The sequence below is a fragment of the Carya illinoinensis genome, chromosome 3, assembly GCF_018687715.1.
Source record: "Carya illinoinensis cultivar Pawnee chromosome 3, C.illinoinensisPawnee_v1, whole genome shotgun sequence".
Taxonomy (NCBI): Eukaryota; Viridiplantae; Streptophyta; class Magnoliopsida; order Fagales; family Juglandaceae; genus Carya; species Carya illinoinensis.
The window spans coordinates 24,880,483-24,897,209 of record NC_056754.1 but is presented as its reverse complement, the minus strand read 5'-3'; the positions used below and the strand labels follow the sequence as shown (position 1 = coordinate 24,897,209).

General features: G+C 33.4%; 1 protein-coding gene across 1 annotated transcript; it reads right to left on the bottom strand.

Annotated features, from left to right (window-relative positions):
• Positions 1-5,107: 5,107 nt before the first annotated feature.
• On the bottom strand, positions 5,108-9,040 carry LOC122303923. The gene is made up of 4 exons (XM_043115913.1): positions 8,851-9,040; positions 7,462-7,532; positions 7,149-7,235; positions 5,108-5,392 (listed from the first exon to the last, which is right to left on the bottom strand). The coding sequence occupies exons 1-4, from the start codon at positions 8,969-8,971 to the stop codon at positions 5,369-5,371; spliced, it is 303 nt and encodes a 100-aa protein (XP_042971847.1). The 5' UTR covers positions 8,972-9,040; the 3' UTR covers positions 5,108-5,368.
• Between the last annotated feature and the right edge of the window lie 7,687 nt (positions 9,041-16,727).

The following is a 16,727-nucleotide window of genomic DNA, read 5'->3' as shown; positions in this document are numbered from 1 at the left end:
AAAAAAGGGACAGAAACACAAAATTCTTCCATGCATATGCAAATCAGAGGAAGAGGAAGGATTCTATTAAGAGGATACATGACTCACAAGGGAGGTTAGTGAATGAGAAAAGGGAGATTGAAGATGCTTCTTAGAATTATTTTATAGAGATTTATTCTTCCTCATATCCCCTAACTCAACATATAGAGGATAGAGGATCCTTGAGGAGATGAAGGTTAAGTTAGAAAGAGATTTCACTTCTAATGAGGTGAAAAGGGCCCTAAAACAAATTTCAGCTCTTAAATCACCTGGCCCAGATGATTTTGAAGCTGGCTTCTACAAAAACTATTGGGATATATTTGGAAATGAGACTAGCAAGGTTGTTATGGAGTTCCTAAAAGAAGGAAAGATATAGATTAAGTTAAAATATGTATCTAGCCTTTATACCAAAGGTAAAGGCCCCAATTTTAGCTAAAGACTATAGATTAGGGGTGGCAATATGTCATACGACCCGTTAACCCAACACGAACACGACACGATAATAGCGGGTTAGGGTTTAGTCTTAATGAGTTCGGGTCAAAACGGGTTGACCCGTTAAGACACGATTGCTTAACAGGTTGATAACGAGTTAACCCGTTTTGACCCGTTATAACCTGTTATGACACGTTAAGAAAGTTAAAGTTACAATTATACCCTTATATCTAAAAATAAAATTGTTAGAATTTCAATTTCGATATTTTTATTATTTGGATTGTAGTTTTGGACTTATAATTAGTTTTATAATTTTTATAGATATTGTAATTTTAACATTTATATAAAATTATGCTAAATTTAATCAGGTTAAAAAGGTTTATTTCAAGCCTATTCAATCCATTTATATAAATAGTTTAAAATGAGTTGTATTGTGTCGTATTAACCTATTTCGTAATATTTTCTTAATTTATTTTTTTACTTATAAAAAAAAAACATATTTCGTAATACTTATTAATGGGTCAAAACGGGTTGACACGACACGACCCGTTATGTTAATGGGTCGTGTTAGGGTTTGAGATTTTGACACGATAAGCTTAACGGGTCGGGTTAGGGTTGACCTATATGACCCGTTAACACGATTTGACACGACACGAACACGACCCGTTAACACGATTTGACACCCCTACTATAGATCTATTAGCCTTTGTAATGTAATGTATAAGTTGATCTCAAAAGTACTAGTAAAAAGGATTAAAGGGGTTTTGAATGGAATTATCTCCTCTAATCAGAGTGTCACACTATGAAGAAAATGTAGAAAGGTAGGACTGGTAGTATGACCATAAAGCTGGATATGTCCAAAGCCTACAATAGAATTGAATGGACATTTCTTAAAGCAATATTGAAAAGATTAGGTTTTGGACAGAAGATAACCAGTTTCATCATGGAATGTGTATGCTTGGTGAGGTAAGCAGTGTTGATAAATGGGAGGCAAGAGAAGACAATTAATCCTTCTAGAGGACTAAGGCAAAGGGATCCTTTTTCCCCTTACCTTTTTTTTAATTTATGCTAAAGGTTTGAGCCAACTATTAGGGGGGATTTTTGCCATAAGCCCACATGGGCTCTCAAAGCCTAAGCCTGCCTAATGGGGCTTTACTAAAGGACAAAACAGGAGAAAAAAAGGGGGAAGATGGGAAGAAGAAAGAAAAGAAGTAAAGTAATGTCAGGCTAGCAGGAGGAAAAGGCGTGAGGAAATGTGACGTGACATAAAGGAAGGGAAAGAAAGAGATAAAAGGGGAAAGCACATAAGACTTGAGGGATCTTCAAATGGACTTTTTGGGCAGACTTCTTGTGAGGCTTTTAAGGAAGGCTTCTTCAACCCCTAGACACAGGATCTTGCGATAGTATCCAGACCGGGAAGAGAAATCTATGAAATTTATTGTATATGAGGATGAGAGACGTTGAGAGACTATAAATCAAGCTTATTATAGTGAATTCTTCCATCTCCAGACCCCTGTGGACGTAGGCCTAGTGCCGAACTATATAAATTTGTGTGTCTATCTCTCTCTATTTTCTCTACATTTACCTACTATTCACAATCATGACTATGCACACGGACTTCATACAGTTGCATCGGATCAACCAGGGGCCCACGTAACCTCGTCTAGGCCCAACATACCAAGGCCCACACATTGCCAACCCGGGCCCAACACCACCTCAACGCGCCAGGGAAGGATTCTTCTCCTCTTTCGATATGTTGACAAAAAATACTCGTTAACACCAGTTTTAAAAAAAAGCATAACTGCGAGGAGAAATAAGGGGAGTTGCAGTGGCTAAAGGGGGCACTAAAGTCAATCACTTAATATTTGCAAATGATTGTTTGATTTTCAATAGAGCAAAGTATGAGGAGTGGAAGATATAAGAGAGCCTCAGGACAGACTTTGAACAAACAGAAGACTTTCATCATATTTAGCTCTAATACAAGGATGGCCATAAAAAGCTAGATTGTCAGTGAAGCAGTTACAGTATTATGTGAGAACTATGGAAGATACTTGGGTCTTTCAGTAGTCGTAGGGAAGGCAAAGTACAACACATTTAGATGTATAAAAGAAAGTGTGTGGCAGAAGATATAAAATTGAAAAAATAGTTTCCTCTCCGAAGTAAGGAAGAAGGTGCTTATCAAGGCTGTTTTACAATCCATCCCTACATACTCTATGAGTGTTTTTAAACTTTCAAAGAAGTTGTGTAGGGGTCTGAAAGCAATGTTCTCTAGGTTTTGATAGAGGCAAAATCAGAGAGAGAAATGTAGACATTAGTGAAGTTGGGACAAGTTGGGTTGTTCAAAAGCAATGGGTGGACTGGGTTTTAGAAACATGGAATGCTTTAACAAGGTGATGCTAGCAAAACAAGGGTGGAGGTTTACTTAGGAGCCAAAATCATTTGTAGCCAGCATTTTTAAAGAAAAGTACTTTAGATCTGTTTAGTTTGTTGATGACAGGATTGGAGACTCTCTATCTCTAATATGAAGGAGTATATGGTCAGTGAGGGATGTTGTGATGAATGGGTTAAGGTGGATAGTGTGGAATGGGCGAGAGATAAAGATCTGGGGTCAGAAGTGGCTATCAACACCAACAACGTACTGTGTAATCCCTTATCAGAATACTTAATGCTAAATTGAGAGTGTGTGAGCTAATTGATGAGGAGGAAAAAAAATGAAAGGAAGATCTGTTTAGAAGTATTTTCCACACATATGACGCTGAACTGATATGCATTATCCCACTAAGTCAACTAGGGGCAACATATAAATAGTATCGGAGATTCACAAAAAATGAAAATGTACAATAAGAAGCGCCTAATATGGTGATCTACAGAGGATGAAGGAGGGTGAGTGGAAGACATCTTTTGGTAGTGGTGAGACAACTCAGTGGAAGAAGATATGGAACCTGGATATTCTAGGTGGATGTAGGCATTTTCTATGGAAGCAATAAATAACATTTTGCCTACAAGAGCAAACATGTGTAAAAGAAGAATTATTGATGACCCAATATGTCTCCTTTGCCTAAGCGAAGAGGAGATGGTGATCCATGCCCTTTAGCGTCTGATGTTTGGGCAAAAAATGTGTCGAATAAAGAAATGGAAGATTGAAGGCAACAATTTTCTGCACTTGCGGTGGGATATGTATAGTGGCCTCTCAAAAGATAAACTAGAAATAATAGTGGCCATCATGAAGAAAATATGGGATAGAAGAAATGAATTCATTTTTGAAAATAAATTCACTAGCCCTAGCGAGATTGTGCAGTGGGCTGTTACAGGGCTAGGAGACTTTCATGAGGCAAAAAAGATGAAGAGAGAGAGGCAGACTGGGGAAGAACCAAATAGGAGACAATGGGGATGGAGAAAACTTGCTGGAAACACATAAAAAGTTAACTTTGATTCTGTCCTTGATATAGAGCACCAAATAATGGTAGTTGGGATCATAGTTAGAAACCACACAGGAGATATCTTCGTTGCTATGTGCTCTCAAAAGAGGTATGTTGTCTTACCATTTTTTGTTAAGTATAATGCATTATGGAGGTCGATGGAGTTGTGTAGGGAGTTGGGTTTCCGGGAAATTATCTTTGAAAGAGATGATAAAGAAGTAACTGAGGCTGTATATTCTGAGATGATGGATGAATCAGGGAGGGGGCAAGTAGTTGAAGACTTGAAGGCAATGCTCTATTGTCATGTTCAAAATGGTCATTGGCATTTATACATAGAGAAGAGAATGATGTGGCTCACAACTTAGCGAAGATGGCTTTGTATATAAAAGGAGAATTTTGTTGGATTGAAGAGGGACTGCAACAGATTAATCAATTAATTGTAAAAGACAAAGTTTGTAACGATTTGAACTCATAATGAAATTATACAATGTTTTTCTTTCAAAAAAGAAAAAGGGCCAATGGCAAACCAAGGTTTGATCAATGTATTGCTTACACATGCCTACCCATGGTCTCTTTGGGACACCTTCCATCCACGTCTGTACTAAAATCATGTTTTAACAATACGATCACGTGTAACCTTGGAGGCGAAGTTTGAAACTGTTCATCCGTTGGAGGCAAGGTATGAAGCAGGTTGATAACTAGGTATTTATTAGAACCGTTCATCCAAGCGATTTTTTTTTTTTGTCCTCACTTGGGTCCGGTACCTAGTTACTCTAATACTAGAGGCAATTTTCGGACCAAGTTCTACCTAAGCCGATAACCGAAGTACCCCCTTGCCCATATCCCGATTTATTTCTTTATTTAAAAAGAAATTAAGTTGCTGGGATTTTACAATTTGGCTTTAACTCCCGCATTGACTTTGTTTCACATACATCATTTTTCTTGTCCAACAAGGTGAACAGAAAAAGGGCAAAAAGCAGAAAGCTGTCAAAAAAGCACCGAGTACAACCCGGATACCCAGATTCGGTATCTGCCTAGGTTCACCTGGGCGGGTCCCGGCCACATCACACGGGTCTCGGTCCGGGTCCCGGTATATAGCTGGGAACCCAAACGAACAGTCTATATCATTTATCAGTTTGGATCAAATTATATTGAAGTTTGGATCAGAAGGGTAAATTCCATGCAGTCATGCAAAACCATAATCAGCGACTTCAAATACCATCAAACAGAATTTGGACTTCCATGAAGATTGGCTTCGCATTATTAGCACACTGTAAGGCCAATGCATCAAATCATGAAAAATAACTAGAAAACAGGCAACAAAACATAAAGGGCTGATTGTCTTCCAACAAAAGAAATCAGCCTCCAAATTTTATCACAGGATCATTCTCCACAGATTTTGATCATAACTAGCCAACATAACTATTTCCAACCAATAAAAAGTCCAAGCCCACAGCTTATTACCAGGAAAATTCCATGTCAATTAAACAATCCAAACCTTAGTGTGATGCTTCCACCAGTTTCTGTAAACAAACAAGAATCAGTCAGTCAGAACAAAATTGAAACTTAAAAAAATGTGCATGAGTACTAGGTTAGCCTAAATAACGCTTACTAGACTGAACAAGTGGTTTAGTATCAAAATTGAAGCACAGGAAATAAAGCGCCGCATTTTTTTTTTTGATATATTAAAAAAAAAATTGAAGCACAGGAAATGCGGTCCTATGTGTTCTAACCGCCACCTAGACCTGTTCTTTTTTTATTTCCTCTGGCCGCTGTAGTTTAGAACATGTAGCACATCACCAGGGAGTAACATGGATCAGAAAAGTAATAATTTTAGAATCTATATACAACCAAGTTGAACATTTAAAAGAGCACATATGACATAGTTAGAGCTCACCAGATATCAAGCAGAACTGTTGAATGAATTCCACTTAGGTTTGGATGTTGAGATGAGAATTTTTAGTTTGAGATGAAAGTTAAGGTTTTGTTTGGTAAGTGGGATGAAAATTTTGAGTTTAAGATGAAATATTAAAATATTATATTTTAATATTATTATTGTTTTTGAATTTGAAAAAATTAAAAAAAAAATTGAATTATTTATTATATTTTGTATGGGAATTTGGAAAAATTATAATAATGAGATGAGAATTTTGAGTTTGAGATGAAATTTTTTTATTACCAAACCATTAAAAGTTGAATAAAATTTTATTTTTTAATATTATTATTGTTTTGGGATTTGAAAAAGTTAAATTGTTTATTATATTTTATGTGAAAATTTGAAAAAGTTGCAATGATAAGATAAGATGAGATGAGAATTTTGTGCATAAAAAAACTTCCAAACCTAACAATTTGGTTTGGAAGTTTTTTTATGCACGGTAAAAAAATGTACCAGATAAAACAATGTAAAACGATAAAGGGGAAAACTCATCAAACGCGGTTCCTTCTTTCAGTACTTATATGACCACCCTCTTCAACTTTTCTAGACTTCCTAGCACTTTCTCCTTTTCCAGTTAGACGAATTTCTTGTACACTTACTGTAGACGGGGGAAACAACCTTCTTCTAATCTTAATAAAATCATTATCTTAATTATAAAAAAAAAAAAAATTATATGACCTCCCTCTTTATTTCGGTCAATGTGGCATATCCTCTTAAATAAGCATTACACATAGAATTTATTTATTTGTTGATGAGTCACTACACATAGAAAATGAGAACAAAGCTCTTTACTCTATTAAATGGTGAAGGGCACGGTTCACATATGCCAAGGGATGAATTAGAGCATTGGACAAGTGAAACAAAGGAAAAGACACCAAATTTCTTGCCTTCAACTCTTTGTTTTTATTTTTATTTTTTATAAGTCATAAACATTTCATTACAACAGGAGAATCCTCTAGTACATAGGTAGTATACTAGAACAGCTAATAAGAATAAATTCATTTACTCAAATTTTTCCTTTGTGTGCTCCAGCTAAACTTTCTCATGAAAGTTATTTTTAGCAAGCATAAATGAATATCATATGAAACGATTATATGCTAAAAAACCAATGTTACTTTCAATAGACTGGGAAAGGCAATAGTCAAAGGAACTCACATACTGATTGGACACATTATGAACAGCATGCATTGCGCAGTTTTATTACTTTTGGCACAACATAAAATGCTGCACAGGCCGATTATTCTGATGTCTAAAATAATTAAGCTCTAAATTTCTCATAACTACGGCAGATCATACTCAAACAAGTAAAGATGGTGATCAGGTTGAAGGGTACACAGAGTTACCTCTTCCTCCTTGCCTTTGCCTTTCGTAAAGAATTTGTACCCTCCAAAGATGAGTAGACCCCAGCCAGACAGGGAGGCAATTACAAACTGCAAAAGCATAATGTTCAGTCAAGAAAGTTTCCTGTGTAAGTGTCCACAAATTTGTTGTTGTGGCTCAGGACACAGCCGTAATGAACTTCTACAAATAAAAGGTTTAACACCATGACATGAATTTCATCTCAGTGAAGATAAATAGCACCAAAAAAACCTCCAAACAAAATAGTGTGAGTGATTTGAGGGAAAAAATGGGGATGGATCTCAAGATAGGACTCACATGCTCTTCCTTCCACTTAGATGGGCTCATTGGGTCTTGCCAAATATTAACCCTAGGTGGGCCATGGTGATCTGCAAATAATCAAACGAAAAATAAGAAGGGGCAACAATATATTGCAGATAATAAGTAGAGATACTACTAAAAGTATACATCAATTCACTCTAAGGAAAGGATCAAGTAAAGATTAGAAAAGAGGTGCTGATGGCATTCATGTTTCACATATATTACATATGGCATCAAGACCCATACGTTTTTCTCTCCATTCTTTTTTTTAACATTTTGAAAGTAATTTATCAGTGAGAAAAAGACAAAAAATTTGAACATTTTTTGATAATTCAAAACAACAATCAAAGAAGCCCAAAAGAAGTCCTCAACAGCACCTCCTTTGACTGGAAAGCTGCCTCTGCAGTGAGAAAATCATACTCGTTTCCTTATTTCACTTACTATTCCAATACACTTGTACATCACAAATTTAGCATTCAAGAAACTTACAAATATTAAACAAATCAAAACAAGTATATGCATGCAATTAAACAGAACTTTGATGCTTTTCATTGATAAATTCCCGCCATCGATCAGGTTCATTTTCTATATTTCTTGAGTTAATTTTCTTAACAAAAATTCCATTTTTTCTATCGTTAAACGTAGGGTGTTGATAACTCCCAAATTTATCCATTCACACATCCAATGAATACCAAAATTTATCCACCAATTCCAGAACGTCGAACTACATGAAAAAGAAAAGTAGAATTTATTTTCTAAACAAATTCTATTTAAAACAAATAATTTCAGTTTTATGGGAACTGAGAAATCACAACGACCTTCACTCGACCTAAAGCCAAAAATTATAACTGTAGGACTTAAAACATTTTTTCCTGGAGGTCGGGGGTGGGAAGAAGGAAAAAAACCCATTGCATTAGCTTTAATATTAATTTAAAAAAAAAAAATCTTCGCAATCTCCCAGCCAACAAAACAGCCGAAACCTCAAAATCTCGAGTCTCAAGATGAAATATTCTGAACTATTGAATTCATTAGGGACATAATCTGCACGAAAAACCCTGAAAAGACCAAAATCTTTCTTTTGCTTTCTTCCCTAAATTCTCTCAGCAACCAACTGGAGAAAGTAGAGAAGTAAAAAGATCCTTACAAAGTTGCATTATCAAGCTCGATTAAGCTCATTTTGTCAAATTTCTAAGGGCATAAAATACTTATGACAAACTAACCAACAATTTCATTCCTTTCTTTCCCAGATTTTCTCAGCAACCAAATAGGGGATGAAAAGATTGGAGAATCTGGTTTATATGAAATGAGATCGAAAATCAAGAGAAGTGAAAACATATAACATCGAGATATACAAAGAGGGAAATTATATGTCTGGGTGTGTTAAACCTGCAGCGCCGGCAAGGCCACGCCGATGAACTAGATTGGAGGCTTGAGCCGAAATTTTAGGCGAGGAGATCCGGGTTAGCGTCGCAGCTTGACGAGCAGCAGCCACCGCTAAAGTAGCCATGGTTCCGAGGTTCGCAGCGGATCGTTAGAGAGACGGAGAGGCGGAGAGAGTGAACTGAGACAGGTCAAGGGAGAAGCAGATCGATATATAGGATCAATTACAAACGACGCCGTCTGGTTCTGTTATCTTGTATTTTTCTTTTTCTTTTTCATTTTTCTTTTCAAAACCGAAAATCTTTTTTGAAGATTTATATTATATATATCCGTGTCTTTAAAATTGGCTTTCAATCTTTTCAAACAATTCAAGAATATTTTTATTTTACTTTTGTAATTGAAATTTAAGACGAGGAAAAGTACTTTTTTTTTTTTTTTTCAAGAGGAAAAGTACTTTAAACGACGCATGTCACGCATCATACAACTAAAAAGTTGCAATGTGCATCCTTCCACTATAACCATGCCATTAATCTATTTTCTAACTTTATTGTTTAAATTTGGACTGTTTTGATTATATAAAATTAAATTATCTCATATCATATAATTATTATAATTTTTATAAATTTTCACATAAAATAAATAAATAATTCAAAAATTTTAAAACAAAAATATTATTAAAAAATAATATTATAATAATATATTATTCAATTTTTAATAAAACATCTCATCACATTTGAATTATGTAATCAAACAAGACATTATGCCTTGTTTATTTATTCTCTAAAATATGCTTTTCCAACTGTTAGGAGCAACTTTAGAAAATGAACTTCAACTTATCTTTTCAGAAAATGAACTCGACTAAAAACTTTTTGGATACCGATTCTCTAGATTCCTTTCAATATGAAAATTGGTACTTCCATGAGCCACATATTCAATCCTCACTTTAATATCTATGGTTGTTGTAGCTCTACAATTGTCTGTCTTTAAGTTGATTTTTCTATCTATTTATATGATTCTATAACATGTTTTGAGAAATATTTTGGCCACAAAAAAATTATTCAAAATATAATTTACAAACTGACGTGACTTGACATGATATCTTAGATTAGAAATTTACTTTTTTGTAAAATATATCAAGAAATGTTTTGGCCACAAAGGAATTATGCAAGAAAATTCACAAATTGACGTGGTTTGATATGTTACGTTAAATTATAAATTTATTTTTTTATAAAGTAAGTCTAACGTATTACATGAAGTATTGTCAGTTATTGAGTATAATTTTGTAAAATTTTTTTGTGATTGTATCACTTCTCATTACCCTAACATAAGGTTTTGGAAAAGATGATGAGCAAAAGACTGTTGACAACTGAGGGCATGTTTGGACATGCAAAGAATTTTCAAAATTCTCAAAATTTTTTATAATTGCATTTCTAAACATTACATAAATATAAAATACTTTTTAATTTCAAATTTTTAACTTTTTAATCTAATCATTACCAAATGATTATCCAAACATAAAAATCAAAACAAATTTTACAAATTTCAATACAAAACACAAAAATCAGTATAACTTTTCTAAATTTCAAAATAAAAATTATTTTCTAACAATTTTTAACTTTATAAGATTTTTCTTCTAATTTTTTTCTCTATTTTTTAAAATCTAATAAAATATCTTTATTCAATTTATTTCATCATAATTTATAAAATTTTAAAATATTTCAAGGATCCAAACAAACGCAATACATTATTGTGGTACAATGTGGAACACGCATGACAGTGTTGAATGTACAAGTTAGGGGTTTGCAACTAGATCCGGATTCGAATATCCAACCATAACAGGATCCAGACCTAGATTCCAAAAACTAGGTGGTTATCCACCTGGATTCATTCAGATTCAATCCGGGTGGATATCCATATTTTTTGCCTATAATATCTGGGTTATAATCAGATTTAGTCTGGGTTTTGAATATATATATTTTTCAAAGATTTTAAAACTTTTAAAAAATTTATAGCACTTTTATATTTTTTTAAAAAAAATTCTTATATTATGTTTAAAATGCCCATATTTTTTATAAAAAATAATTTAAACACTTTTTAAAAGTTTTTTTAAAAATAAATTAAAGAAAATAATAAATAAAAATACAAAATAGATAAGATTGTTGTTTACATCACAATACAAAAAATAAATTTACAAATAACAAAATAAATAATAATACATCACAACTAATTAAACTAATACAATACTACTAGTTTTCACATCTTGAAAGTTGAATATGGAATTGGGGGAAGCTGTACAAGGGACATATCAGTATCCTATAGTGACCTGATGATAAGAACTACTCAGTCTACAAATAGGTGTAAAATGAAAGCCTTAGTTCTACAATTAAGGAGATAGATCACAAGTAGTAGGCTTACGTGAGAGGCAATGAGATTGAGGCCAAAATCCCACCAAATGGTACTCAACTTGGCTTTGAAGACACCAGCAGTGGGTTTTTCTATATCAAATGTTTCTCAAACTCTATAATTAAGAAAATCATATATAGATCAATATTAATCAAAATTACTTTTTGGAACTACTAAAACTATTTGCAGCTTCTCATTTTATTGGCTAACTACTAGACAAGAACTAGAGAATCAAAGGGAATGCGTTCCACAAACTCAACACATACAACCCACCAAAGAAAATATTAAAACAGAGAGAGAATATCAGTTTTTAACAATGGACCTATTCATGCAAGCTCAATGGAAGCAACTAGAACATCTATAGCAACAATATTTACCAAACACCAATATGCCCCATAATTAGTAGAAAAGCATGAGATTGAGCACCCATAATGAAGAGAAAATTATGAAAAACCCATCTTCCACAAACAAAATATTTAGACACTGTAGAGAGAACATTATAAAGACCACTTACAATATCACTTGGCTTGTTCTGCTTATACTCAGTTTTATTTGATTCAACAATCTTCTCCAAAGCCTGTTGATCCCAATCCTCCATTGTTTCTTCAAAATGAAAGTCATGTGAAACTCACAATGAAGTTAAAGAAATCAAAGTAAAGTAAAATAGCAACCAAAGAAGAAAACCTAAACCAATTTGTAATTCATACCATGATTGATTATGTAGTGTATGCAAAGTTAGATGCTCCAAAGTTCACATCATTAAGAACAAAAAGTTAAATTACTGAAGTTGAAGGAAGAGGGTTACCTTAAGCAAAAAAAAGATTAAGTTAAATGGATAAATTAGTAATAAAAATCAAATTAATAAATAAAAGTATTTACCTTCAATGTCAACGCTTTTTACATGCTCCTCCACCTCTCAAGAACTAAATGGTTCACAAGTCAACCAATTTTGTGTGCAAATTAGTGTTTGGATAGTCTCCAGTGCTAATGAACTTTAATATAGGTCTATTACACGTCTATCGGTGTTGAATGCGGATTCAGATGCGACGGTGGAAATAGGAATGACCAATATATCATATGCAATCTCTGCAAGAATGTGATATCTCTAAATAAGTTCACGTTTCACTAATCTAAAATCTCAATCCCAGGTACTTTGATTCAATCACATATGACAAATACCTCTCCATGTCCGAGCTAAATACCAAATTGCTTTGCTCCTCAAGATATTGATCTAGAGATGTATTAAAATCTTCACAGTTTGAGTCATCACCAATAGTACTTGAGGAACTTCTATGTGCCATATTTGATCTTTGGCTACCTAACTCATGAAACTTGTGGTATTGCTCAATCAAAAGGTTCATGAGCAATCTTACTTTGGCCTTAATTTTATCTCCGCATTCATCCCCTTTGTACATTTTTAACCAATATGACAAAGCTGTTATCTTATATCGAAGGTCAAGGATAAAAGCTACATGAACAATCATGTTCTTCTTATTCGTGTTTCCCCAATTTTTATCAAACTTAAGTTTCATAGTAAACGTCATTCTCATTCTGACCCATTTTGTTCAAATCGTGCTCAATTGTATAAATTTGTTAAAATAACATATTAGATGTCATGTAAGATGAGTCAAAGATTTTCAAAATGACATTATAAAAAACTTTTAGAAACTTAATAAAAATATGATTTTGCCAATCTTCAAACGGAGGAGTCGAAAGCGATGACTCCCCCACTCTCATTAACACAAAAGTTTTTTCATATTTTTTAACAATACTAAGCATTATGTATGTTGAGTTCTATCTAATAGGAACATCTAGACACACCATTTTTTCACACATAATTTTCAGCTCTTTTGCACATGTTTTAAATATATAAAGCCTTGTTGCCGAGAACCTCACAAATCTTATAACTTCTCTAATATTATTTATATCATCATAAATTATTTTTAAACCATTACATGCAATGAGGTTTAAAATATGTGCAGCTCATCGCACATGGTTAAACTCTCATCCCAAAATTGTAAACTCCTTATCTCTTATGTTCCTCCTCACATGATCAATAGCGACATCATTGGAGGAGGCATTATCCACAATAATCATATAAATGTGGTTAATCTTACAATCCATCAAGTAAGACTTTGACATCCAAGCAATGGTATCACCTCTATTATTATGAATCTTGAAAAAAATTATGATTTTCTTATGTAATACCTAACTTTGATCAATATAATGACATGTGACGCAAATATAATTCTTGTTTTGCACTACTGTCCATATATCAGTGGTCAAACAAATTCTTTGATTGCTTAACGAAGCCTTCAATTTTGCTTCTCCTCCTTGTATAAACCAATACACTATTTTTGAAGGGTGGTTCGGGATGACAAGTTATGTCTAGGCTCTAAATAATTGAAGAGTTTAACAAATGTCAGATACTCTATAACCTTGAATGGCAATTCACACTAGGTAAATAAATTAGAAATCATCACCTTTAATTTTTTACGATCATATTGTCCTAAAAATTGAGGACTAGATCCTCTACCATCCATTCTAACTCCAGTGTATGATGGTAATTTATCATTTCCAAGATTTTTATTCTGTTTAATAGGAGACTCCAGACAAGAATATCCTAGTTGATGTGACATTGATGAAGTACCATTTTTATAATGACATCCATAAATCTTGAAACAATAATTGCATTGAGTTTTAGGTGCAATGAGATCAAGAGGTTCAACATTTGTAAAATAATCCCACACATGAGATTGGTTGGTAGCTTTCTTGGCTCTTTTTGGCTTTGGGGGAAGAAATGGTGCGGGCTTGGGGTTTGGAGTATTTATGGAGGAAGGTACTAAAAGACTAGTGTCTTCCTCCATGTCTAATGAAATATGAGCTAAAATAAAACCACCAACACTACCACTAAAACTATATTCCATCTGTTTTAAACATAAGAAAAGAAAAAGAAATATAATAAAAATCAAATTAACAACAATACAAATATATATATCCAAACAAACCAAGGTTTTAATTTTCGTTCCGTTCCGGCTGAAATACTAGGAATATGCCGTTCCGACATAGTGTCCATTACACTCTACCATCTCGTTCTGTTTAGTTTCAAATTCTGGTCATTATGGTCCCATTTTGACCATTCCTGCCATTTCGGCCAAAACTGGGAGTTTCCGTCCCATTTCATTTTGGGCTATTTTTATAATTTTCTTGTATTTAAATTACATATTTGCAAATTTTAAATCCAGATTATATTTAATTAATTCTAAAATATAAAATGTATTAATAGAATTTTAATTTTTTTATAACTTTAAATATGCCACCTCATTATTTTTTTAAAATATCATTATTTTTTAATAATTTATTTATTATTATTTTTTGTGTCTTAACTCAAGTTTGTTATTTTTCAACATATATTCATTTTATAAATTTTCAATTCTTCCATATATATACACATATACATGATATACACTTATATATATATATATATATATATGTATTTATTCTATCAGTTGTTAGTTTATATATACATATAAATATTTATATATAATATATAATTAATCCCAAAACGGTACTAGTACCGAAATATTTCGTTCTAGTGCCTAATCGAAACGGTCACTGAAATGGTATTCAAAACTTTGAAACAAACACAAAAAATGATATGAATTAACCATAAAATGACTCAAAATTAATCCCAAACAAACATAAAAAGCAAAGTATAATACACTCTTTCACCAACATTTTAGGAAATAGTAGGTCATAATAAGATAAACAGGGAAAAACATATAAACTTAAGTACAAAAAAATCACACAACCCCACCCCACCCCTAGGTGCCTAAATATTATGATCCTTCACTGCATGAGGTAAGTTGGTTCTATTTTATAATGACTTGAGATGAAGAGTAGAACTAGAATTCACAACAAAGTCAATAATTATCAGAGCAAAGGAAAAATACAAACAATATAATTGAACAAGCACTACATGCAAAAAATATTATGATACTTCACTACATGAGGTAAGTTGGTTCTATTTTATAATGACTTGAGATAAAGAGCAACTCACAACAAAATCAATAATTATCAGATTAGAGAAAAAAGAAACACCGTTGATAAGATCTCGCAGGGAAAATGCTAGAACCAAAGAAAAGTTCTCGTGTTGGCCATTATGCAAAAACAATAAAGGACCCTCATTTACTCTCCTATGATATTGCATATGAAATCCACTCGACAATTAAAGAAGCATTCAAAAATTATATGCAATGTATTATAATAGGATTGTTGGATTTTTTTTGATTCAATTATAACAGGTTTTTCCACAAAAATATACCTCAAATGCCCATAAATTTGGAGCATTGAGTTTTGGCATGCTAAAAATTGACTCACTCAGCTATTACAACACCAAGTTGCCTAAAATATTATCATAATCATCTATACATTTTGTTCAAGCCACAAGCTCGACTTTCTACATTTCCAAGAATGCAGATGTGGTGGGAGAGTATAATAGGAAATAGGTGAAATAGAAAAGAGAAAAATTTAAACTCAAATGACACATAATCTACTACATAAACAGTCAAATTTATATAATTAAAAAATTAAAAATTACCATACATACATCCATCTATCTATCATCCATCTATCTATTTCTATTTTTGTTGGGCACCCAAGAATCTAATGACAACTAAACAATGTCGGTTCACAACTATATATTTGGGTCCAAGTCTTCATCAGATATAGCCAACAAAAAAACCTTTATACAAAGCAACCCACTTCCTCATATCCAAAGGCATCCAACTTTAAACACAACATAAAAATATCTATACAAACCGAGCGAGAGATAGGAACATACCATAGGTTTCGAAGTTGAGAGAGAGATGGGCCAAACGACAATGGAACGAAAGGACGGCAGACTTGCAATCACAAACTCACAGTGACGGCTAGCTGCTAGGGTTTCACTTTTCAGCAAAGTTGAGAGAAAAGGGCTTTGAGCCTTCAAGGACTCGAGTGAAATGAGAGGTAGAGAGGGGCTTCGAGGGGTGCAAAACAGTGACGGCTCATGGTATGGCTAGGGTTTCAAATTATGAGACAGTGAGATGTTTTCGTTTGAGAGAGGAAATGACCTTCGAGAGGATTCATAATGCATTACTCGGTAAGAATGAAATGAGATGTCGTGGGAGATAAAAGTGGCAAAAAGAGCGTCTTTTGGATTAATAGTAATGTTAAAAAAAAAAAAAACTGGTTTCAAAAAATCGGGTTAAAGTCTAGATTCGAAACGAGGCTTGGGCGGTTACGCAATTTTCTTTCCTGGCTGGGGTGTAATCCCGGTGGTTAACCGCCTGGATGGTTCTGCACCCCTAGTACAAGCCTTATCAACATGACTTTACAATTGTTGATTGTTGATAGGAGTCATGAAAGATTTTCAAAATTGATGGGTGGGAGAATGTGTGGCTTTCACACGTTGAATAGTGCAAATTATGCCATCTTAA

Bases quoted from the DNA above. Each gene is read 5' to 3' on its own strand.
- LOC122303923 (XM_043115913.1), bottom strand. From the start codon at position 8,971: ATGGCTACTTTAGCGGTGGCTGCTGCTCGTCAAGCTGCGACGCTAACC. The intron at 7,533-8,850 runs GTTTAACACACC...GATTATTTGCAG, and splicing joins TGGCCTTGCCGGCGCTGCAG to ATCACCATGGCCCACCTAGG. The intron at 7,236-7,461 runs GTGAGTCCTATC...ATGCTTTTGCAG, and splicing joins CTAAGTGGAAGGAAGAGCAT to TTTGTAATTGCCTCCCTGTC.